General features: G+C 34.6%; 1 protein-coding gene across 1 annotated transcript in view; it reads left to right on the top strand.

Annotated features, from left to right (window-relative positions):
* The window catches only part of LOC142318305 (ly6/PLAUR domain-containing protein 6-like), a 305,742-nt gene that overhangs the window by 262,041 nt on the left and 16,305 nt on the right, over positions 1 to 27,396 (top strand). Inside the window, exon 2 of the mRNA XM_075354877.1 lies at positions 25,095 to 25,258. Within this exon, the coding sequence (XP_075210992.1) occupies positions 25,126 to 25,258 (133 nt within the window). The 5' untranslated portion in view covers positions 25,095 to 25,125. The remainder of the gene's footprint in view (positions 1 to 25,094; positions 25,259 to 27,396) is intronic.

The raw sequence follows: 27,396 nt of genomic DNA on the forward strand, positions 1-27,396 counted from the left end.
CGCGATGAAAGCTTCGATTAATTCACCACCATCTTCCGTGATCCCACTGCGCCAAAGAAGCGATTTGGCATTCGCATCAACTCCTATAAAAATAGGTCGACCCGCTACCAACCTAACAGCTCCTTGATGTCCCTGATACGTAGCTACTTTCAGTTTCCACGAAGGGCAACCTGAAAGTTGCGTTTGAGGTCCTTGCTCGTGGTCTTCGAGTCCTCCTGTTTACGAAGATGACCTCTGGCTTTTTCGCCGCCTTGCTGGCTTCCTTTTGAACTTGAGAACATCAGCGTAGCACCTAGGCTACGCTGGGGCCTGAACCACTTTTGGAGCCCTTGGGTTTGACCTCCTTGGGTTTAGAGGCCAAATTCTCGAAACCATCGCTAACGCAGAAACCGCCTCCTTTATATTGACCAACCGGGGAAGTATCGTTTTCCTCGTCCCAACCCTGACGCCGCCGAGAAGAAACTGGAACAAAATAGTCCAGGTCCCCCTGAACTACTTTAGCCAGCGAGGCAGAACTGCCAGGTCTGCCCTTCGCTTTCCTGTATTCCTCTATTGCCGGGATATGCTTAATCCGGGCGGGTGCGCCCGTGTCCATCCCGCTGGACTCATCCTCAGAGGAGCTGGACGGTACAGAGATCGGCTTTCGCTTCCGGCTGAACTTGCGGACCACCTGGAAATCTGCCATGGCAATCTGAGTAGTGATTTAAAATTTCCAAGCTTCTGTTTTATAGAAACACCAAATCGTTTAAACTGTATAAAAACGTACTCGTATTTTACAATAGATAGAATCACAGACAGTACAATTCAATTTTTTTTCTTTAATTAAAGAATTTATATTCTGATTTTCAAGAAAATTTTAAATACGAAAGTTACAAATTATTTAGTTTTAGAATGGAGAATCATTTATGCGAAAAAGATTGTGTAATTTGTGTTCGACTATAATAACAACAGTTGAGACTTGTTGTCTCAAAGACAAGTGATTGCATGTTTACAACATGCAATCACTTTTATTTTATAAAATAAAAAAACAATAATTTACAATGTTTTGTACTAAGACAAACAACGAAAACTATTGGGTGAAAGGTTTCCAGCCCTTTTTTGTTTTTTCAAAAACTTTGTTATGGCTTATGATAAAAATTTTCTCGGAAACTAGATCATAGTTAGGAAATCAGGATATAATATTTTTATGTTCAACAGTATAATGAAATAATATTTATTTCCAGTTAACATCAATGGCACCCTAGTTAAAGTAAATCCAGTCAGCGGTAATAAAGAAAACAGATATTTTGATCGCATTAGTGGTAAGAATATTTCAAAGCGATTCAGTGAATTTATCACAGAGAAAGGGTAGTCCTGAAATCTTTTGATGGGAACCGTAAATGATTATTAAAAGAAAGGGCTGGAGAAATTAGATAAAGGAATATCGTAAACTTTTTTCAAGATAATCAAGATTGTAGAGGAAAAGGAAGGCGCTTTGTAATAAATGAAATGTAATAAAAACGAGCGAAAACCGCTATAAATATAAACATCAGACGTCATAGACGTTGAGCCTATTTGAAAACTTTTCATACCCTCCGAAAACAGTGTACGAGTATAAGATTATACTGAACTTTGCAAACCGATTACACGGTTACACGATCACTTCAAAAACTGAAATGAAAATTATTATATTTTGTATTTGTTTTTCTCAAAGTTTTTCATTTGAAAAGTTTACCGAATTATGAAACTGATCGGAGTGTGGACTCTGTCAGTAAGGTAGGCTGCTATTAGCCTACCTTATGTAGGCTAATAGCAGCCTGATGTACTTGATGTAGTAGCGTCATCCAAATAGTGATTACACATTACAATTAATTAGTAAACAGGATATGTAATTATGTATGTAAACGTTAGATGCCAAGTAATTCATTCATTTGTTAATACTGCTGACCTTAGAAATTGATAATCTGGATAATTTATTCAAATTAATGAAAAACGGTTCTTTTAAACAAAACATCAAAAATAAGATTCTGAACTGTACCAGAAGAACGGGGAATGTAATTTACTCTATCGTAATTTACCGGTATAGTAAAATTTTATAATAAAGTAATCACTGGCTTCCGTGGCGCGAGTGGTAGCGTCTCGACTTTTCATCCGGAGGTTCCGGGTTTGAATCCCGCTCAGGCATGGAATTTTCACACGGTACAAATCATTCATCTCATCCTCTGAAGCAATACCTAACGGTGGTCCCGCAGGTTAAGTAATTATTATAAATCTCCTTGTTTTCTTGCCCGAGATTCTATCAAATTTTGTTTTCAATTACAATAGATGGAAATCAAAATATTTAATTAAAATTTACGTACTAATATTAAAATAAAAGTGAATACTGATACATTAAAAACATTTTTAAAAAAATATTATATTAATAATTTAATTACATTTTCAACTTCTGGTTTGGTAGTTTAATCATTTTTATATTTCAGCAAAGGAAGATTTTTAATACAACATATATATATACCTAAAATAACATTATTACGCGTAATTTAACTAAGCAATTCTTCGTTCTTGAAATTATTTTAATAAAAAAATGTGAATAAATAGGTATATTTAATAATTCTGATGTTTTTTCCTTTGCTTTAGTACTTTTATTACATACATATATATTATAAATATATTTATTTTTTTAATACATATATTATATTTTATTTTTGTTATAGATCTTAACGTCTTAAATTGAACACGTTTTATAAAATATTGTTAACTTTAATTATAAGATAATTAAGGCAATTATATGGAAAACCCAGCAATTAATTTTATAAAACAATAAATAATAATTTACAATGATCTGTACTAAGACATAAAATACAGCGAAAATTAACGGATGATAATTTCTTAGTAAGTCAGACATTTACCTTCCGGATTTCATTGTTTTTTATCATAGTAAGAAATGCTACTAGCATCTCTCAACCTTGAGACAAGATCGTAGTTTATTCTTTACAATATCTTTATACGGAAGAGCAATAAAAATTTAACAACAAAGTAACAATCCGAGAAGAAAAAATAAATATGTAAACATTTCTTAGCGATAGCATTCTGTTATCTGAAAGTAAAATTGAGTTAGAGGAATACTGAATAATATATATTTTTTTATATACTAGAGAAATTTCATTTGAAAATAAAAGTAAAACAGAAGTAATATTACGTAGCAAAAGGAAAGGTAACGGTGAGTTAAACATTAAGAAAGAAGGTGGATACTTTAACTCGGTCCATACTTAAGTCAAAAAGAAATCGATGTAATAGAAAGCACTTACAATTATAAAATCACTGAAAGGATGTCGACGTGACTTTTTATTATTTATGCTCTAAAATTTCTAAAACCAATTCTAACTCCTAACATTAATAAAAATCTCGTCAAATTTTCACTCTTCTTTGAAAATGTATTTTTAAGCCTCTTGCAACCTTCTTGGGAGATTTTATTAAAGAAGGGAGAGAAAAAGAAGAAATATTTAATTAAAAAATAGAAATTTACTCATGCTTATCACAATTTTTTACTTGTGCTGTGCCAGTGCACAGCAGATTTCACTAAACCAGGCAATTCTTATTCGCAAAAAATAAGCCGTAATAGAGGAATTGGTTAACAGTAAAGTTCCACTAATAGTAAAGAAGCGATGTATGGTGTAGACATTTCTAAAAATGTACGGACCATCATCCCAAATAAAGCCATAATTCTAATCACTTCCTTCTGTCTTAGATAAACGAACTTGACCAAGGTATATACTCTACAAAATGCTTCACTAACTTTACGATATTGAAGATTAATGTGAGACATATCAAAATATTCAAAATCCACTCAAACCGGTGGTGTGAGAGAGCAGGAAAATTTCCTTTGCTAGTTTTCCAGTCTTTGCTGTACTGATTTCTTCTGGAAATTGAATTTTCCTTAACCAACTCCTAAAAAATTAAAGTAAAACGGTGACCTAACTTTGGAGTTTTTCTAAACTTGCTGTGATATAAGAGTAAAATTCTGTCCAAATAATCACAACATTCTATGAAAACAAAAAGACTCACTGATGACTGGATTTTTCATTTCTCAAAAAGCTAAAAAGTTGAAAATAAAGCATACTCATTCCTGAAGAGGTCTTTAAGAAATTTAAGTAGAAATTATTGAAGATGAACAAAGATAATTTCTAATGTTTAAAACACGTATATTGTAAATATAATTGAAATAAAAAATAAGTTTTATTATGTATGTCACTGAGTAGTTAATTCATGACATGAAAAGACATTTTGATGTCCTTTAGGACTTTAAACTAATTTTCAATAGTGAAATTTTCTCTACAACAAACAGTTCTTTCGCTACAACAGTTCTTTCTGGTTTAGAAAAATTTTGTTAACATCAAATAGGTTCTCCAAAGATTCAGTCTGTTTGATGTATGTTAGATGCTGTCCCAGTTTTTTGAGGTATTTCAGACCCTTTTCCTCTCTGTTAAATGGGTTTCCACACTTATTAAATTCTATTTAGCTGTCTTGGATTAAAGTTTATAAAGTTCGATTTCAAACAGGCAGCACAAAATCCGAACAGAAGAGGAAAGCAACATAAGGAAACAGATCTTTTAGGAATACACATTCAAAAATTTATATTAGTAATATAACGATTATGAGTGCACCGAATATTTGTTTATAAACAGAATACATTCTCTAAATAAATAAATCTAAATTAATGAAATTGACAAAATTTGTATGATGATAATGTAAAACCACTAAGTTTCATTGTAATCAACACTTGAAAAAGATTAACTTTGAAGTTATAGTCGGCCTCCGTGGCGCGAGTGGTCTCGGCCTTTCATCCGGAGATCCCGGGTTCGAATCTGGGTCAGACATGACATTTTCACAAGCTACTTGTCATTCATCCCATCCTCTGAAGGAATACCTAACGGTGGTACCGGAGGTTAAATAACTAAAAAATACAAAAAACTATGCTCCTCAAAATATTTGGAGCGTAATCTTATTTACAGATTTATACCTCTTTAATACATTACTTTATGCTTGACACTAGGGTTATAGAAATATTTTAACTGCTGCGTACGGTCGAAGATACCTTGACAGCATACTTGGAGTCGAGTTAGAGATTCTGTCGCGTTCGGACGTATTTTTGTACGCTCTGCTAATATTCTGGTTTTATCGGTTCAACGGTGTTTGTTTCTGATTTGGAGGATTGGCAATTGACGGTGGAAATTTACTGGAAGCGTCTTTTAAAGTTTATGATTTTTGGATACGGACTGACCATTTTATTTAGTGTTTTTTAGTTGATCAACCTTATTGCCTTTGGTAATAAGGTCTATAGTCTGCTGGTTGCAGTAGCAAGTTAGTGGGGGTTGTAGTGTGTCAGTAGATTAATTTGTTTACTGCTCGGGGAATTATCTTTAGTAGATAATATTGTTACAGCTGTTATCAATTGCAATAGTGGATAGGGAACTATGATAGCTTAGACTGACAAGCGCTGTTTGAAATTAATTTTATTAATTACTATAGTAACTGTTAATATTTTTTTTTTTTTTTTTTTTTTTTTATTAATCACTCAGTGACACATCATGAGAAGACGGGGATCGCTCCCGCTGGAAGCTACAGCCACGCAAAACACTAGTGCACAAAAGTTACCTCACGTCAAGAAAACTGACGTTAAGGGAAAAAAGAGGGCGCGGCAAGGGTCCACAGATGAGGAAGATCCTTTGCGAGAGACATTGGGTAGTCTGGTTCTGGTGAACCAGGACTCACGATGGCGGCACTTAAGCAACATATAGGACCCGGTTTGCCTAAGTATATAGGCACCCATGAAATGGAACTCAAGAAGATTTATGAAGGCTTAAATGCTTTAACCGAGCCGTAGGCCACACAGACGATGTCCACCTATAGAGAAGATGATATAGAACAAATACTCACAAAAGAGTTAGAGGATGAAGAACTTATTGAGTTACTACATAAGAGATGGCCGAACGTACTTAGGGCTAAATTGAGTATGGTTTCTGAATTGCCCGCTGAAGTAGGAGATACTTGTAGCCTGAGAGATGTTTGCAGAATCCGCGTGAGTGAAGATGACGACACAAGGAGCCCCACATATAAGGCGGGAGATATTATGAGGGATGAGCAAACTGTCTTCGGAGAGGAGACAGAAGTGAAGCGGAGGAAGTATAAAATTTTCTACGACGCTAGCATGGAAGAGAAGAACACTATGCTTACTATACTGAAAGCTCTGAGAAGAATTAAAGGAAATACTAATGAATTAGCATATATACTGCCGAACAATAGTATAGGAAATTATACTAAAAAGATATTGTCGTACCTCTATAGGGAAAGAGAAGAAGCTATTAAAGTTCTGACTGTACATACGGACGGTGCAGACTCTCAGGTTAGGCCTGGGCAAATGCGTATTAAGAAGTCAACCCCTCCTGTGGAGGATAGTAGAACGTTAGTCGTCAAAGCTGCGGGCAAAACATACGCTGAGCTTCTGGGTGCCATGAAGACGGCGGTTGCAAAAGATGATGTTAAAGATGTAATTTCACTGAAAAAGGAAGAAATGAGGAGGTACTGGTAAGAATACAGGGTTCCAAAAGTGCTGAAGAATTTACGTGTATTCTAAAAAATAAAGTTGCTAACCTAAAAGTGGATCTTAAAACAAGAGCCGGGCGTCGCACTATTGTACATATTAGAGACGTCGAAGGAGACACCACTGAAGAAGAAATCTTAGCGGCTATAAAAATCTTAGCGGCAAGAGTTGGTGATATGGAAGATGTCAGGATCTCTTCAATAAGACCCGGATTCGCGGAGACCAGGAATGTTACGGTGATCACATCCTATAGGGAAGCCTATAGGATGGTGGAGCAGCGTTTACGTATCGGCTGGGTGAACTGCCGAGCATTTATACGAGAAGATGGTGAAAAATGTTACAGATGCTGGGGTACGGGTCACAGTCGTCAGGATTGTAAAGGTCCTGACAGATCTAAATTGTGTTTTAATTGCGGAGGCAGAGGCCACGTTATTGCGAATTGTCAGGAGCCCAAGAAATGTCTGACGTGTAACAGCCATGAGCATAGGACTGGTGCATGGCAATCCGATATTAATAAAAATGATTAGAGTATTACAAGCAAATGTAAACAGGAGCACGCTATCACACAGCATGGTATCTAGATTGGTTGTACAGAAGAAAGTTGACATATTGGTTATTACCGAGCCAAATATTTATGAGGCAGCTAGGTCTGGTTGGTATGCAGACACTGAGGGTGACGTAGTGATTAAAGATGACAGTAATAGAGTGGCAAGTAGATTAAATTTTAGAAGCAAAGGCACAGTGGCGCTAGAAACGTCCAAAACATTGATAATTGGCGTATATATATCTCCCAATGTGGCACTTAGTGAATTCACTAGCACCCTTGATACGATACAAGAGCTAATTAGTAACACGGATAAGAAGATCATCATGGTAGGAGATTTCAACAGTAGGCTGGTGGCGGCTGGCGGTCGATGTACGAATAAGAGAGGTAAATTATTAACAGACTTGATGGAGACCGTTGGCTGCCATTGCGTTAATGATGAGACGCCTACATTCGAGGCTAGAGGACATACCTCTATCCTGGACCTCACCATACTTGACAATAGATGGAGGAGTCAGCAGTGGTATTGGGAGGTGATATCACATGATATAGCTAGCGAACATTATGCCACGATGATATCATTGAACGGTGTCAGTTTTAAGACGAATGAACAACCCTCGTTGATTAGATTTTCGGCGTACCAAATAGAAGTAATTACCAATGTGGCTACAAGACTAGAGGCGGCTGAACATCTTACGCCAGATAGTTTGACCAATATTGTTATGCAAGAGATGGATAGAGAATCGCGCAATGGCCTCAGGAAACACACGGTCTATTGGTGGACAGGTGAAATAGCGCTCCTTAGACAGACGCTACAAACCAGGAGACGTGTAATGCAAAGGCTCAGACCCGCGGGTGACTCGAGATATCATGAGGCAGTTAGCAACTATAAAGAGGCTAGAAGAACTCTCGATAAAGCTATAAAGAAAGAGAAGAGAATACACTGGTCGAGGTTGTACGCTGAACTAGACAGTGACCCACGGGGCATGGCTTTTAAAATAGTTACAAAGAGGTTTGGCAGAAGGCTTCCGATACTCTCCAAGGATTGGGCTGAAACACAAGTATCTAGTCTTTTCCCGCATATAACTGTTGAGGAGCGCAACCCCACTGAATGCGATAGCAGAAGATTTGCCTTATGCGAGTTGCAATGTGCTGGCAGCATGCTTGCGACTAAGAATAGCCCCGGACCGGACCAAATACCAGCTGCATTAATTAAGAATCTCATCAAGAAAGCACCTTGGGAGATACTAGAGGTGGCCAGCTACGGCCTGATTCACAAGACTTTCCCGGAGTGTTGGAAGGAGGCAAAAGTTGTGTTTTTGCCTAAAGGCACAAATGATACAGGACAATTGACTTATAGACCGTTGAGCCTCCTCAACACGATGGGAAAAGTGGTTGAAAAAATGTTGGCTGGCCGCATAGTGCAGGAGGTGGAAGATGGTGCGAAAATAAGTGCTAATCAGTTTGGTTTTTGGAAAGGCAGGTCAACAGTTCAGGCAATTAGTAAGATGATTAGTTGGGCTAACGAAACTAGAAGAGGTACTTGGCGGACAAGAAACATTCCTTTGCTTGTCTCTTTAGACGTGAAGAATGCTTTCGGGTCGATTTCATGGAAACATATTAATGCGGCCATGGTTGAAAAGGGAATTAGCCCGTACATGAGAAGGCAAGTAGAGGAATACCTCAAAAGTCGCAGCTGTAAAGTCAAGGCGCAAGAGCAAGAGATATCCTTTAGTATGAGCGCCGGAGTACCGCAGGGCTCAGTCCTTGGACCACTTTTATGGGTCATTGCCTTTGATGGTGTGCTTCAGCTAACATTTCCTGAGGGTGTACAAATTATAGCATACGCAGATGATCTGGCAATCCTTGTGCAAGCCAGAACGATCGATGAAGTTAAAAACAAGGCAAACGCTGCATTAGAGACAGTTGGTAGATGGCTCATTGATAGGGGATTGCAGCTTTCGATTGAAAAATGTAAATACATTAAATTCACTGGAAAACGTGTATTGCAGCCAGTAGATATACGAATTGGAGATTATAATATTGAGGAAGTAACAGTATTAAAATATCTTGGAGTCATCTTACAGAAAAACTGCAGATTTACTGAGCAGGTACTAAGTGTCTGTCAGAGTGCGGAGAAACTGACTAAATGCCTGAATATAATTTTGTCAAAGCAGAGCGCTCCTCGGGCATCAAAAAGAAGAGTTTTAGCGACAACCGTAGTGTCAACAATGATGTATGCCGTGCCGGCATGGAGTTGTGCTCTCACTATTAGCAGAAATAGAGACAGGTTGAAGAGAGCACACAGGGGGATACTACTGGGAGTAGTATCTGCCTATAGAACTGTTTCTTACGAGGCCCTCTGTGTGCTTTCGGGAATGTTACCGACTGACCTTATCGCCAGATATAGAACTGACAGGTTTTTAGGGAGAGCAGAAAATGAAGTCAGGGAAAACATACACAGAATCTGGCAGGAGAGATGGGCGGAGGCTGGAGTGGCTGGATAGACAAGAACCTTAATTCCAGAATTAACAGGATGGATAAACAGGCGGCATGGAGAAACTGACTATTGGATCACCCAGTTCCTGACGGGACATGGGTGTTTCAATGGTTATCTCCATAAGGTGGGAAGAAGGAATGAACCCACTTGCATGTACTGCGAACAGGACGATGATTTGAGCATACGTTTTTAGTATGTAATAAATGGATAAGACTAAGACACGACACGGGTATTCATGGAAAAACGCCGAAGGAAACCATGGATTTCATGCTCAGCAGTGAGGAGAACTGGAGGAAGGTCGCTGATTATATAAAGACAGTACTAAAACAGAAGAATGAAGATGAAAGAAGTATGGGTTTCTAGTATGTTAGGTTGGGTGGACAGCCTCAGCGGTGAGAGCCAGCATGCTTATTTCAATATGCTGGTTTCAATGATCCGCTGAGGACTCCTTGGGGTGTGCTGTAGGGACAAGAGAGTATTATGAAAGATCCGGGGGTCACATCACGACTTGTAGGTATGATGTGGTTCCATAGAGGACATAATAGAAAATAAAAAATCTCAAAAGAGCCACCGGTAGGCCTGACCTGCCATGCCGGTATATAGCCGGTAGGCGGGGAGGGCCTATTAGAGTAACGGACACTCCCCTGGGTGGCGTAATACCATCAAGTTGGTCCGGCCCAGGGGAGTAGAGAAAAAAAAAAGAAGAAAAGACAGCATACTATACTACAACTAATGCATAGATTTACGTTTAAATTTTTATTAGAACATTTTTTAGTGGAAACATATTTTTTTGTGAAAATCACTTTTTTGTTCATATTGAAATGCAACCATCAATCTTTTAAATAATCCTCTAGTGCAATTCTTTGGTGGACATTAAACACAATCTTTTCTATTTCTTGAAACGATATCTCTTGATACTGGCGTAAAAGAATAGTTTGATCTATTGAAGGAAGACCACCAGAGATAAATTTAAAAAATATTTCTCCAATTAAAAAAAAAAAAAAAAAAAAAATAGAAGACTATTACATTTCTTTACGTGATCCACTTATAACGTAAATAGATTTTTTCGCTGATATTTTTATTAGCATAGTAGCTTAAAAATAATTGTTCTGTTCTATTGTGAAAAAAATGTGTATTATTATAATAAATTACCGTCACCTCTTTTTTTTTTTTTTAATTTTGTTGTAGAATAACTAATTTCATTTAAAAAAATATAAGCTTTTTACTTTTACTCTCTGATGAAACAAAAGATAACTTCTAGTGAGCTATTCATTAATGCAGTAACTACTTCATGGTTATTTCTAAAAAAGTATCTTCTAATAATGCAGCACGCTATATCGATTTAAAAAAAAAAATTTTGATAAATTTAAAAAATATTTCTCCAATTAAAAAAAAAAAAAAAAAAAAAATAGAAGACTATTACATTTCTTTACGTGATCCACTTATAACGTAAATAGATTTTTTCGCTGATATTTTTATTAGCATAGTAGCTTAAAAATAATTGTTCTGTTCTATTGTGAAAAAAATGTGTATTATTATAATAAATTACCGTCACCTCTTTTTTTTTTTTTTAATTTTGTTGTAGAATAACTAATTTCATTTAAAAAAATATAAGCTTTTTACTTTTACTCTCTGATGAAACAAAAGATAACTTCTAGTGAGCTATTCATTAATGCAGTAACTACTTCATGGTTATTTCTAAAAAAGTATCTTCTAATAATGCAGCACGCTATATCGATTTAAAAAAAAAAATTTTTCAGCAGGAATATCTCCTGTCAAATCGACTAAGTTTAACTCAATCTTTTTTACTTTGTGTAATTTTGGTGTATTTTTATTTTTTTAAATAAATCTTATTAATAAATTTATTACTAATAACAATTAATCTACATTATAGAATAATATCCCTAATGAACTTCTTACCCATGACAGAAAACAACCCTCATCCCCTTGGTGTTCCCCCTACATTGGTGTCTCGTACCTCGGGTACTTCACACCCATAAGAAAGAGTGGGAAAAATAGTGTAAAGAAAAAAATTAAACATCACGTTTACGGCTCATACAGTTACGACTATACAGGAAATTTCAAGAAAATATAAGTAATTTTTACAAACTAACTTTTATTTCACGTAACTAATCGATCACGTATATACAAGCTTACATTTCGACAAATAACCCGCGTGTGTAGACTTACGTATGATAAGATTCCTATTGACACACATAGGCCGATTCACACACATAACAGTAAGGTAAGATTTGTTATGCTAACTCTTCAGAAAAACTACTGATCGTTTATATAGATATATCGGTTTTTTTTAAAGCTACCCTAAGCTAAATTATGACTTGCCTTGCCGTACTGTATTCTTTGAGATTGCTGGCCAGTTTTTTCCTCCTACTTCCACTTATATTACCTAGCTCGTTTGCATACCTTCTCAGACAGCGTATTGGGGCTCGGAAATTTAAATACACTTAGATAACACCACTTGAAGATTAAAATGTATATGATTTTTATTTTTTTATTTTTTTTTTCATTTTTAAGAAATAACTTAAATATTGATAAGGGGAAAAGAAATCCATCTGTATTTTTGTAATTTATAACTTACTTTCGTTTAAACAAAGTAATGTTGGGTTGATTGGTTTAATCTTTTTTTTTATCATTAACATCGTTTTTTATGTCTGGACTGATACTTGTTTTGCTATCAGATTAAGATACATAGGCTGAATTAAAAATTTATTTTGTTAGATTTTATAATATTAGGCTTGTTCCATCTTTACAATTTTTCAATGTTTTAGTTCTATGTGTTCATTAATTTATTTTAGTTTTAATGCTATAATTTGATCTTATAATTCAATATAAGTTGTTTTTTATATCAGAACTGTTAAAATGAACAAGCTAAATAATGTACGGAGCATAAAATCAGAGTACTCAGGGCTAAACTTGTTGTTTCCTTTTAAAACCAAAGACATTTTGGAGAACGTCGTAATTAAACAGTTCAACTTCACTGGAATGGAATAGAAACAATAAATTCGGAAGGGAAAAGAGAAACTACAGTTTGTCTTCACTTTCCTTAGTTTATCAATAAGAATGAAACAAATCTGATCAAACTTAGCGCATCTACTAATCAAACACGTATCTTAGCCTTTCTCCGTAGACCGGGCTTCATTACGACTAACTCATGTATTCCATGCATCAAGAAGCCTTACTTTTACAAAAAATAACTATACAATTGTTTTTAATTACAAAGTCCCTAAGCGATTGAGCAATAAAATCAAAAAGTGAAGTTAATTTACTATACTTATTTTATTTTTCAACTTGATATCTTGATTTGAACACTTAATGACTTAGTAATACTACAGAACTGCTTAGATTTGTAATATTACGCAAATATATATATATATATATAACTTTCAGTTATATATATATATATATATATAACTTTCAGTTATTTTAACATTCAGTGCCAAATGATGTAAAATAGTATAGCAGAAAATTGAAAAAATATTCTTAAATGGGAAATTACGTAAGAAAGCATTTAGTAGGAAGCTTGGTAAATAACTTCTCAGAAACAAAATCACGAAAAACAATCAAAAATATTATTTTCTAAATGTAAATATTACACATGAAACATACTCTTTAGGGTGTACAACGTTTCTTTTTTTAGCAAAAATTTAATACAAGACAACTTTTTATTGGAATCAAGAAACTCATTTAAATTAAACAAACATTGTTAATTAAGTAAATTTATAAGCAACGTTTAAATTGTTTTTACAATATTATTCGTACATTGCTTTTCGCTGTTTTGTAGCTACATCTGAATAACAGTTTGTCAGAATTATTTCCCTTCAAACTATTTTTTTCTGTATTTATAAATCATAACATAGTCATATCCAAATACGTTGTCATATCCATAGTTTATTTTATTCGTTTGGAGGAAATAAATTAAGATTACTTCAGAAAGAAATCTGTGAAGATAACTTGTTTTACACATAAAAGCATGAATTTCTCAAATCAAATTCCTTTTTCCACTTCTCTAAATATAAGTGGTCTTCAACGACGTTATTTTGTCATGTCGGGGGTTGTACAACGTGATTCAAAGAAACGAGAAATTTTGAAAGTTGTGTTGGTAGCCGTGGGCGATTGGTACCACTTGATAAGTGGCGCCAGCCTCTCTACCCTAACCTGCCATTTAGTTTCCATGGATCCTTGGAGTGGTGTGCAACGTGCATTTGCTATCAAAGCGTTTTACAAAAAGAATGACAGTGTGGAGGGAACGCATTGAGAATTTTGCCGTCATTTTAAACTGGGACGGCACGACCGTGTTCCATCAGCACATGCAATTAAAAGATGGATATCTAATATTGAGGAAACTGGTTCGGCAATGAAAAAGAAACCTCCAGGCCGTGAGCGAACCGTCCGTACACCACAGAATGTTCAAGCTTTACAAGATGCTGTCACACGAAGTCCACATCGGCCAATCCGTCGCCTCTCAGCATCTTTACAACTGCATAGTTCAAGTGTTCGAAGAATGTTAGTGAAGGACTTGCAATACCATCCATACAAGTTGCAGATCGTCCAGGAACTGAAACCAAACGATGCAGTTGTGCGAGCACAATTCTGTAATGTAATGCTTCAGAAGATAAATGATAACGAAGAGTTTGTTCACGAACTGTGGATGTCAGACGAAGCGTATTTCCACCTCAGTGGATTTGTTAACAAGCAAAATTTCAGATACTGGGCACAAGAAAATCCTACGCAGCTACACCAGCGTCCGTTGCACAGCCAGAAAGTGACCGTGTGGCGTGCTATGTCATCTTACGGTGTTATAGGCCCTTATTTTTTTGAGGATGACAACGGTCTTGCGATTACAGTAACGTTGGCTCGTTACGTAGCTATGCTTGAAACCTTTGTTGTGGAACAACAAAAGAGATTTCCACCAATTCTTAACACAGCCTGGTTTCAGCAAGACGGAGCAACGTCACATACTGCACGAATATCGATGGCAGCTGTACGCTGATTGTTTGGACAACGTGTCATTTCACAAAATGGTGACATTAGATGGCCTCCCAGATCGCCTGATCTCTCAGCTTGCGATTACTTTTTGTGGGGTCAACTTAAAAGCAAAGTGTTCCATAGTAGACCTGCTACAACAGGAGAACTAAAGGCAAAGATCCGAGACGCAATTGCGGAAATTCCAGTTGAGATGTTACGTCAAACCATGAACAATTTAACGAAGAGACTTCGTGAGTGTTTACGTAGAAGAGGAGGTCACCTGCAAGATGTCATCTTTAAAAAATAAACTAAAATGTATGTATCCTAAAATGGCAACATTTGTACAATTACATGAAATAAAATTAATTTTCTAAAAAAAATTTTTCATTAACGTTATTTAATTTTTTAAATTTTCCGTTTCTTTGAATCACTCTGTATTTAATATATTCAATATTTTCGTAGTCATAACTAAAAAACACAATCATATTTAATTACTTTAAAATATATCTAATTAATTAATACTTTATCTCCTATCTTCTTGCAGTATTACTCTGATAATACAATTATTCTACCTTTAAAAACATATTTAGTCAATTTAGTTAAAATTAAATTTGGTCAAATTAGTTTAGTTCTTTATTTAATTAATCTTTTCATTACTTCCTTTTATAAAAAGTGAATTTTTTCTATTACTTACATTTGTCAGCAATAATTTTAACTCAATATATCTGTATCAGGAATCGTAAACTGATAGTAATCAATTTGATTATAATCACTTCTCAATTTCATCATTATTTGCCTTATGGTGTAAGCAAGTCTACAGAAAATTTACACCTTAGTAGAGAAAAGAATAGTAATTTATCATTTTCTTGTTTTATTACCATATAAAAATAATTATAGTTAGGTGATTATAGAATACTATTTACATTATTTCCCGTTTAATCTTAATATTACCTATGTATATTATGTTATATATTATTGAAATGAGACTGAAATTATTTTCTATCAAAGCTGTGGTTAAATATTTTTTTGGTAGAGTCAAAACAACCTTACTTTCATATTACCTTTATTCATATTGATGCTTACATTAACAATAAATGAATATCTTAAAGTAATGTTCAGAATATTTTTCAATAATTCTGACTGAGCGAGACAAAATAATTGTATCGTAATAATTACAAATGCAACAGCTGTATAGTTTAATAACAATTGAGTACCAGGATTAATAGAAATAGAAAAGTTAGTTGTGGTATACACTATTTTTTGCAAGGCCTGTTTTATACTTAAATGTATACACTTTATTTTAAAGTTTAATTTCATGAGATATTCTTCTTTTTGGATAGATAAATAAGGCATTTTAATGATAAATCAAAATTGTTCGTTTCTTGTACTTTTTCCAGAAAAGTAAAGAGGGGAAAACTTTTGTGAGTTCAGATATAAAAAAGTTTTATATCTGTTTGAACATTTAAGTTTTAACATTTTATCGACCCTTTCTGAGGGTATTTTCTAGCACTTAGATTATTTAAATTCCACAAATTTTAGGGGTAATATTGTTCAGAAAAAAAGGATTATTTTAATAATTAGAGGTATAAAGGAAAGAAATGACGTTACTTTTTCTTTGTTTTGTTAATTCCACGTGAAAAAGAGAATACCTCACTAATATTCAAGAAAAAGAACGCAGTAAGTCGTTTAAATATTGTGTATTTTACTTTTCATATTAATTTTATTTCTCTAAAAACACTTCAAAGAAAGGTTTCACGAAATAAATACCAAATTGTGGTGTTTAAACTTGGAATAAGTTTGTTAAAAAGGAGTGTAAGAAGTGGGAATATTCAGAAGTTCCGTTATTACACTTTGCTAGAGAGAGAAAAGATTACTTACTTTATTCGGCTATTCGAATGTAATGTTCCACCTTATCTAACAGATCTTGAAAACTAAACCAATAGTCAAGTTTTCAACTATAAAAACATCTGATTTAACTTCTGATACGAACTATAAAAAGCTCTACCTAAATTCACCTGAAAACTTGCGGACACAAGTTTTGAAGTGTGTTTTTAAGCGTTTATTATACATATACTCAATTTATCATACTTTTAAAAGTATAATCTTATATAATACAATGCGAGTTATAACATACAAAAGATTGTATAAAAGTGATGCATTTAAAGGAAAATAACATACTGAGGAAAACCTAATTTCCTGTATTTAAATACTGCTAAAATTTAATTTTTTATACTGAAACTTAGTCTTTGACTGTTATTCATTATTTTTAGCTTTTTAATTTTTCACATCATGAATTCGAGGAAATACTACTCTGTCAAATGCATCAAATACCTTGAACGTACTGTACGATTTCAAACCAACATGGTAAAGGAAAACATGATAAAGAAGGTTGTATGATTACAAACCAAATATAATAAACGTAAAGTAGGCTATAACAAGTTCGCACAATTTTGTTATTAGAAAAATAACGGATTAAATTCTCAACTTATGATAATAAACACAGCAAATAAATTTTTATCGCCAACATTTTTTTCAAATTTTAGGTTCTGCTAGAGCTTACTTAATCTGGAATCTATATTCTGAACATAATAATACTTTAAATCATTTTTTTCTACTGTAATAAGTTAATTGTTGCAACATACAAGCTGAGCTTCATAATGGCGAACGAATCGCTAGCAGCTCAGATATCAGCGGAAGTACAGTATACGTATGCGCCTGCACAGCGTCACTCCCACTAAGTAGCTGACCGCGCAGCTTTCCCACTACAACGGTGCTGCCCCGCACCACACGCGCAGCGCCGTGCCGTGTGCCAGCAGTATCCCAGCAGTGGGATATTGCTGGCACGGTTATTTACTGGATATAAGGACGCTATGGCGGCTTCTGCCCTCTGGTTCACATGCTTCACATGTTCTTCTAAGGTAAGCCGTTTATCCAGAAAACTATTCCCAGATACTTAACATTCGACCCAATGGGGATTTTTCCTGAGATTTCCAGTTGTCTCGCCAGAGCGCGTAGCGTGTACTGAATAGCACGGCAACTGATTTTTCCCATCAACTCTGATTCTATACCTATCAGGCTCCAATAAATCCATCTGCCATTGGAGTCTCTTATCACCCTGGTAGGTGAGACGGATCGCCCAACGCGTACTACGGACTCTATTTCCAAAAAGTAATACTTAGGAGCTTGACATGACTACCGAGGACCGTTGTGTGGGTATGTTTATAAGTAGGCCATCATGCCAAGCTTTATCAAAGGCTTTAGCCACATCCAGGAAAACGGCCGCTGTCACCCCTTTTCTGTTGAAATCTCCGACGAGGCTGTCCATAGTCGCAATAGTTGAAGGGTCGTCAAGAGGCCCTCTGAACTAAAACAGGTCAGGACACACTTCCGGCCCCACGCATCGCCGAAATCGTTAAAAAAACAACTTCGACAATGCAGTAGGTAGTAAAGAGATCGTCCTGTAATTCCAGGGGAAAAGTAGACTTTTCTCGAGTTTTGGCAGACATAACCACCTTTGCCGTTTTCCAGCAATATGGAAAATACCCTTCGTATAAAATCGACATAAATAGGATGGCCATAGTCACTATGACAGCGGGAGGAATATTCCTGTTTGCTCGGACCTAAATCCCGTCTATCACTGGAGTCTTGTCGGAGCTTGTGGCCATAATAGCCGCGGTCTATTTCACGGGGAGTTCTTTTTCACCAGACGGTGGTCAACAACGAATTGAAAATTCGTTCTGCTGTTCGCTTCTTTTATAGACGCCTGCATGTGGTGCGGCGCAGCGCCGTTGTAGTGGGAAAGCTGCGCGGTCAGCTACTTAGTGGGAGTGACGCTGTGCAGGCACATACGTATACTGTACTTCCGCTGATATCTGAGCTGCTAGCGAATCGTTCGCCATTATGAAGCTTAGCTTGTATGTGGCAACAATATATATAATTAACGTGTTACAGTAGATTTGATCTGCTGGATTCCTAGCCATGTGGGAATCCTGGGTAACGAACGTACGGATTTGCTTACTAAAGACGCATGTAGCCAACCGGCTATCACCACTCGTGTTTCTACTATCGAATTTATGAACATACTCTTCAAAGAAGGTGGCAAGGTGACTGGACTGCTACAGTGCTAAACTCCGACTTATGAAACATACGGTGTTGCCATAGGATTCTTCATGCAGAAAACTCGCCGAGAGACAGTGGTCCTCTATCAATTGCTATTAGGATATATCACAGTTAATCACTGGTACCTGATGTCAGCAGAAAATGAACCACTGTGCGTAAGATGTGACCGCCGCTTGACTGTGCGCCACATCCTAAGGATTGCATATGTTATGCGGCCTAACGTCGTAAATTTAAATTACCGAAGGAGCTTCACTGCATCCTACGCAATGAGAAGACTGTGCTACACCGAGTATTGTTACTTCTAAGAAGTACCAACATACTTCATAAAATTTAACGTTAATCAACAACCATAAATTTTGATTTTATTTTGTTATTCGTGTTTTATATTTTATCCTAATGGTTACATTTATTTAATTATTTTTGTTTTAAGCTTATCTATTTTTAATCTTATTTTATTAACATTTTCGTATCCGAGAAGGAGCTTTTGTTGTAATAGTTTAGTCTCGGGTGATGATAACGCGAAAGCGTTTTTCGTCTCCCCGAAAAAAAAGAATTCGCTTAGCGTAAAGAAATATGTTAACCCTTATGTATGAATTATGAGAAATTAAAAACACCTAATTTTGAGGTCGGGTTCCTCCTATAGTGGTCACGTAGAAAATAGAACCCATTGGTAGGTTCACAGGAATAGCCGACTCCACGAAATCACTCGACTCCACGAAATTGCGACCTCTACTCAAGGAGGAAGCCACGCTATCACAATTCCTTGCTAGATAGAGTAATTATACCTAGAATAAAGCAGCACATTGTTGTCAACGATCTTGAGTCAACCATTTGAAATATTTGCTGCACTGATAACTTTTCTTCCAAAAACTGTAGCGACCCAAAAATGCTCTTCGAGAAATATCATTCCTCCTCATCACACTGTACGACGAGTGGAAATATTCAAATGAACTTAAAACCGCTGAGGGTAAAATATGGACCGGCGAAGCACGACTCAATCCCAACTGTGCCATTGCCTCTAACCTCCCGAGTGACCATGCTGGACCCGGCTATGCCGTTCCCAGCACGAGGTACCACTCGGTCGGCCGGGATTGGGTCTTTTCTGATGCCTTACCTCCACCCGAAACTCTGGTCTTCCTTTATGCCTTGCCTCTAGGGGGGTTGAGGGGCCCCCTAGAGGATCCTTCACCCGGGACACTTGTCTTTTCATTTTAACCCCCTAAAAAATCCCCTGGAGTCCCCTTTCACTCATCAGCTGTGAGACACCTCGGCATCCCACGCCTCCTGAAAGGTGCTATCCACTCAACCCCTAATCTCGAAACTCCAAATCTCCGTTTTTTACTTCCATTTTCAGGTGATTAACTGCGATATGTCCTAATAGCAATCGGTAGAAGACCACTGTCTCTCGGCGAGTTTTCTGCATGAAGAGTCCCATGGCAACACCGTATGTTTCATATGTCGGAGTTTAGCACTGTAGCAGTCCAGTCACCTTGCCACCTTCTTTGAAGAGTATGTTCATAAAATCGATAGTAGTAACAGGAGTGGTGATAGCCGGTTGGCTACATGCGTGTTTAGTAAGCAAATTCGCACGTTCGTTACCCAGGATTCCCACATGGCTAAGAATCCAGCAGAAACTTACTTGTATGTTGTGACGATTCAACTCAGCGATTGTATTACGAATTTTGGTAACGATAAAATATTTCGAACAAAAATCTTCTAAAGCTTGGAGTGCACTGCACAAATCACTACAAATAAAGTTGTGACCATATTTTGACTTAATGATATTCAAAGCCATATTGATGACGTGCAGTTCAGCATTTTAGACACTTGTAATATCAGTTAGAGCTACCATATAGGTTCTGTCATTTACCGTAAAAGCGCATCCAACGGTATCATTCTGCTTCGACCCATCTGTATATACTACTACGTCTGGGTTTGTCTTGGAAAGAAAATGGTATGATCTTGAAAAACGATAGGACTTGTTAATTTTTTTTTATGTATATTGAGGTCGTTATTTAAAATCTAAGCGAATAGCCTGCACATTAAATGAAGGAGAAAAGTGATGTATTTCACTAGTTTATTATTCTGCGGTTAGCCTAGCAAAAATGTTCGTCGATAGTAACAAAATTCATACAATTATTTTGTGAGAAATCATAATTTTTCACACATCTTTCACTTTAGCTTTTCAACAAGAAAATATCAGTATTATGGGCCAAACAATTTTTTTTTTCAAGACTCCGTAAGGTGAGGCCAACAAGATTTCTTTCTGTTTACACATTCATTTAAATCCGTGTATCTTATTGCCAAGCAAAATAATTTATTATTTTTTGATAAATCAATAACTTACAAATGCACTATTTTTTCTGTTTTTCTAATATTCGGAAAACGTATAAAATTTTAATGAAAGTTTTAACACAATATATACAGCATATATTTTTTAATTTTCAAAATATAATAAATATTATAATGTGTATTATTACATTGAAGATAAGCATAACCGATGTCAATTTTTATTTTTATACCATCATCAAGATATTACTGTTTGTAACATGCTTTATGTAATATTTATATGTTTTCAAAATTTCAATATAATCTAAAAAATGTATTTTTATGTGACATCCATTTGAATGTCGCCTTAAACTGTTATCGATTCCTTTATTATATAGTCTTAAAAATTTTAAATAACTTTAAAAATATAAAGATGCTATTCATCTGTCCAACCATCCTAGTGTGAAAGTATAAAGTTATCATAATTCTATTCGTAATGTTTCTCATTATGTCATATCAACTGGAAGTCATAATTCTCAAATCTCAATTCTCTTCAGACAACCTTTGGATTGCTGTTATACTTTTGTTTTCTTTATATTTTGTTTCTTGTCCTCTCAGTTTGGCTGAATCATCTCTAAATTTTAGTAACACATTCAATTCATGAACAAAATTTAATAAATACGAGTATAATATTTTAATGTCAAACATCCACAACGAGACTTGTGTCTAATCAAGCGAAAATTTTCTTCACTGTGTAATAACTAGTAATTATCTGTTTCTCAAAAATTTCTCTCTATACCCATCTGATATAACACAACAGGTTAATTTTTCCTGACTAGTTATTCATAATAAGTTGTTTGCACAATTTCGCAATTTCGTCGAAGTCTCTCGTTTGTCTAAAAAAAAGATAGCCGCAATAAAAATTGATGTTTATTTTATCTGGGTTAAAACCAGGCACAATTTAAAGTACTACATTTACAAAATGTTTGATGTAAAAAGAGGTAACCTGTTTGTAGCACACAATTATAGTATATAAAAATTGCGATAAAGTAAGTGACCATACATGTTTCCATTTATTTTGTTTGCCAGTATACATTATAAATTTGCTGAAGTCCAAATTTTCGCAGACTGCTCTTTACTTAAAACGTTAAGTATCCATGTACAATCTGATATTATTGCTGCATCTCGGAAATCTTCGGGAAGAATCCTATTGTTTCTAACATATTAATTTACATATTCCGAACCACACAAAAATCCTTATGAATTAAAAATTCTCAGTTTACAAAAACGGTCCACAAAACATCTAACGTATCGTTCGATTACTCTTCAACTTCTACTCCAGCAATAATATCTTTTGTTTAAGTATCTGATAGTTTTTCCTATCATTAATGAGATGGTAGTTCAATGACACACCATTAAACAATTCGTTAATTTCACGGTTTTTTTTAATATTTTTTCTGCGTCTTTTGAAAGAAACTGCGCCGCTGGTATATTTCTTGGTGACAATCATGTTTCGATATAATATGGCTGTAGTGCCTTCTTTATAAAGTCCGTTTTTTCTCACACCAATTGTTGCATAATTCAATTTTTCCTCGTCCAAATATTTTTCGTTTTAATTATTTTTCCCATTTAATAATTTCAGCATTGTCATGTCTCACACCATTATTAGAAAAAATCATAAAACAGAAGTCCTAAAATATTTAACAGGAACAGAGTTGTTTTGATAAAATTTAGTTGGTCTGTATATTTTAAAACAAACATTTCTTACGAAATAAGTACGTATGAAATTTTACTTTTGTTTACATTCAAAGTGATGGTCTTGTAAATTCTTAAATCGTTAATATTTCTGGAAGTATTGAATAAAAAATAAAACAAGTTAATTAGTCGAATGCTTCAGGAATTTACTGGGAACGAAGACATGTTTGAAATTCTTTTAGCACAGTCAAAAAACTAAATTTAATATTTGATAAAAAGCTAAAATATTTAGCCTAAATTATGTGCTTGTTAGTATATCGTATTTAATCACGAATTGGGTAAACTTCACTGTGGGTTTTTTTTTAAATTACGCTACAGTATATAGAATACATTACCTAGTATACTTATAAAAATTTTCAAGATTTAAAAAAAAATTCTTAACATATTTGACAGTATCATTAAATAATAAACTTTTATTAATGTCACTGCTCAAAAATTAGTTAAAAATTATCATATATGCACGATAGATTTTTACAGGAAGGTGGAAACCAAGGCTTATCGCCTCTTTGAACCCATTACGGAATGCAAATTCATCCTAATCCGGTAATTCATTGTGGAATAAATACTGCCAACTTTACATTATTAGCTTTTACTCTACTTATCTTTATTATATTTTTTCCTTTCTTTTTGTTTTTTACTTCATAAACAAAAAACCGCTTTCGTTCACAAATTTTCATATTTCCACACACACACAAATTGGTTTTTCGATGGATTTTGAACTGGATATTTTTATTATAACACCTACTTTAGAAAGCATAGTAAGTAAGTTATAATTCTACTTTTAAATTAAAACATTTAATAATTGCTATTACAAAAAGTGAAGTTCTTAATCGCTTTAACAGATTACTGTAACTTTAGTTAACTTTTAGTAAACTTCGGAAACGTTTGAGGTTATTTAAAATAAAAAGCGTATATTAAAAACCAGACTGCCTGAAGATAATCGATTAAATAAACCTGTACTTAATTCAAGTACCTAACAAGATAGAATATATGATAATAAACTCGATGGGAAATTTTATTTTAAGGTGAGAATCCACTTAAAGAATTTTATAATTTTTTTACAGACAATAAGCATTTTTTTACAGACATAAATCCTTGGTTTTATTGTCTGTGAAAAAATTTATAAAATTCTTTAAGTGAATTCTCACCGTAAAATAAAATTTCCCATTGAGATTATTATCATATATTCTATCTTGTTAGGTACTTGAATTAAGTACAGGTTTATTTAGTTGATTATCTTCAGGCAGTCAGGTGAACTAATAAGTTGATTTAAATAATTAAATATACGCTTATTTTAAATAAACTCAATTCTCATCGCATCGACACTTTTACCGAGCAAAAAATCTGAACTTTTATCAGAAAAGAAAGGATAGAACGTTCCGATACACTTGATCAATAAATGAGTTGTTAAGTAATGATTAAATAAAATTATTTATTAACTAAATTTTATCGCTTTTAAAATTTTATTTAACTATATACTAATCGATTAAACCGGGTTAACTACGCAAGCCCGTAAGCTAAACATACGCCATGCTATAACGTTATGACTGAAAGTATTTCACATAAAGTAACATGTTGCCTCGCGTTCAAGCTTCTCTAAACTTGGAATTTTCTCTCCACTTACAACCGTGATATGTTTCCTCTTAGAGGGTAGGGGAAGAGGGTAAGGAAATCCGACGCCAACTTGGAGTTTTCCGAGAACTCTAACCTACACTACACCAAACATTATCAACAACCTACAACTATATAGAATATTTGTGTAACTTTACTCGATTAGATTTTATAAACTATTAGGTGTAGGATAATTCAATTAATTTACTAAAACGCTGATTTATTATTAAAATACCAGTATTTTAATTCAATCGACTACACACATACCATTTAATTATTGTTGTCCAAAACTATACTTGAGTATATTCATAATATTCGCAATAAAACCTTTACTTAGGCTTATTAAATACTACCAAAAAATGTAGAACTTGAAAATACAAATGTATTATATACAAATCATACACAAATTAATATTTATACATATGCACATGGTAACACGATCTATTATTTTTTTTTCTCAACTGGAATTTATAAAAAATAATACTGACATAGGTAACCATCCCCATCATTAGAGTCGTTTACCTAAAAGGGTAAAAGATAATAATACGTATTATCAATTTAATATTTAACACGTCAATCGTTTCAAATTCCTCATTTATTTAATACGTATAGAGGTATTTTAAAAATACTACTCCTAGTCTCCAGACATTAATACATACGATATGACAACTCTTGCACGAGATATTGTTATTACAACTTATGAACAAATATATTTCTTTTGTTGAAAACAGGTAATGTCATCACAGAAGGCTGGCCTGCGTGATGTTGAATGGCCTAGGCGGCCACCTCATTAGTTGCTTTCTACTAGCCGGGTTTACGACTCCTGCTTCTGGTAACAGAACTCAAACGACCGGTCATCGTGACATCTTTAGTGATCCAGCTAATGATACAGATAGTATGTATTCAAAAATAAGGTTTTAAATATTTTATATTTACAAAAATATATTTTTATAATTAACAAAGAATGTTCATTTTACGATGAAATGAAGTAACCAGAACGTTAGTATTTAAAACTTATCATTGAATATGACCGTAAATTCTTGCAGTTAATTTATTATACCGAATATAAACAAAGAAAAGCAGCTTTTTTACATTATCTGCAGTTTATGGATTTAAGTTTCAAAGCAAGAAACTGTGTACTTAAAGCTTTATACATTGTAATGCATTGTTACCAGCTAAGCTTTACTTGCATTATACATTTCATTGATTTTAAGAAAATATTTTAAGCTAACCGTATTTACCCTGTGTGCATAAATACTTAAACTAAGCCATACACAATAAAACATTCGTTTTTCTAGCAGTTACGATGAATAAAAACATTTCTACGATTTTTATTGCTTTTTATTACGTAAAATGAATTTTTTGTTATATTAAAACCGGTTTAAAAATAAAATTAATCACAAATATACATTTCCAAGACAAATGTTTTCTTATTGAATAAGTAACTAAAGACTGCGAAAGTTTTTATTTCCGCTCGAATTTTACTGTATAAAATGGCAACATTTTCTCCATATTACAAATGTAAATTACTCTCTCGCAACTAATACTCAGCTCATAACGAAATTGTACCGACTGCAAATATTAGCAATACCCTCAAAATTTCGCGTAGCTTATTAGTTAGTTGAACAGAGTTAGCATTTGCATTTTATCCCCAAACTTCAGCTAATATTTAACATCCACCAATACTTTTTTTTATTTTTAATCGTGAAGAAATATATTAATTATATAATATATATAAAATACTAGTATTTCCTGTTTTAAAATAAACTATTCTACTTTATCCTGTTTCAGCGGCTAAACGGCTATTCTATTACTTATAATATTTCTGTTATTTTGTTATCTGGCTTCTCCGATTATTTGGCTTCTTTCAAAATTTCCTTGCCGATTACGCGATTTACAGTACACGAGGTCTCTTAATCGTCAACGATGAAATACATCCAACGAAGGCGCCGGGGTATGATTTGATCACCGGTCGGGTTCTCCAGGCACTACTTTGGCATGCGATAGTTTGGTTATTTGATTTTTAATGCTATTATCCGAATCGGTCATTTTCCTGGTCCGTAGAAAATTTCACAGTTAATTTTTATAGCAAAACCTAGCATAGACCCCACAAATATAGGCCTACCAACCTGCTTCCTGGGCTCTCTAAGGTTTTTGAGAAGACTGAAGCAGTTCATGGACGATCACATTCCGGCTCACTAATTTGGGTTTAGGGAGCAACATGCTCCTGTAGAACAGGAAAAAAGGATCGTAAACGTTATAAATCACGCTCTAGACGAAAAACAGTACTGTTCAGCGGTTTTTTCTCTATGTCATTCAAGCTTTTGACAAGGTTTGGCATGTGGGGTTGCTCTATAAACTGAAAAAGGTTTTACCGCATGTGTTTTATGTTGAACTAAAATCTTACCTAGAATACAGGTTCTTTTAAGTTAAACATGGAGAGGGTTTAATGGATTTGTTCTTTATACAATCAGGGATACCTCAAGGAAGCGTTTTCGGACCCATCCTGTATGTTCTGTTTACAGCTGACTTGTCAATTACGGTAGATACCATAGTTGCATCGTTTGCTGACGATACTACAATTCTTGCGTCCACGAAAATCCGACTACTGCGTCTCCTTATATTCAAGATTATATCACTCTCCTCGAATCGTGGCTTACATGTTGGAAAATAGAAATAAACGAAACAAAATCAAAGCACGTCACGTTCACTCTTCGTAAGGAACATCGTCCTCCTGTTCTATCTTCAATGTTCCAATTTCAAGATCTCAAGACTGTAAATACTTGGGTTTTCATCTTGATCGATGACTTACTTGAGCGAAACATATCACTTCTAAGCGGAAACAGTTGGATCTCAAGTTTAAACACATGTACTGGGTGGTAGGACATAAATCTCGGCTTTTAGCAGAAAGTAAATTATTGATTTACAAATCTGTTTTAAAGCCTGTTTGGACTTACATACTTTAGAACAACGGTTCTAAACAAAAACAGTGCAGAAAATGCTCAACATACTCTGCTATACAAGTAGTAGACA

This window comes from Lycorma delicatula, chromosome 1 (assembly GCF_047948215.1).
Source record: "Lycorma delicatula isolate Av1 chromosome 1, ASM4794821v1, whole genome shotgun sequence".
Taxonomy (NCBI): domain Eukaryota; kingdom Metazoa; phylum Arthropoda; class Insecta; order Hemiptera; family Fulgoridae; genus Lycorma; species Lycorma delicatula.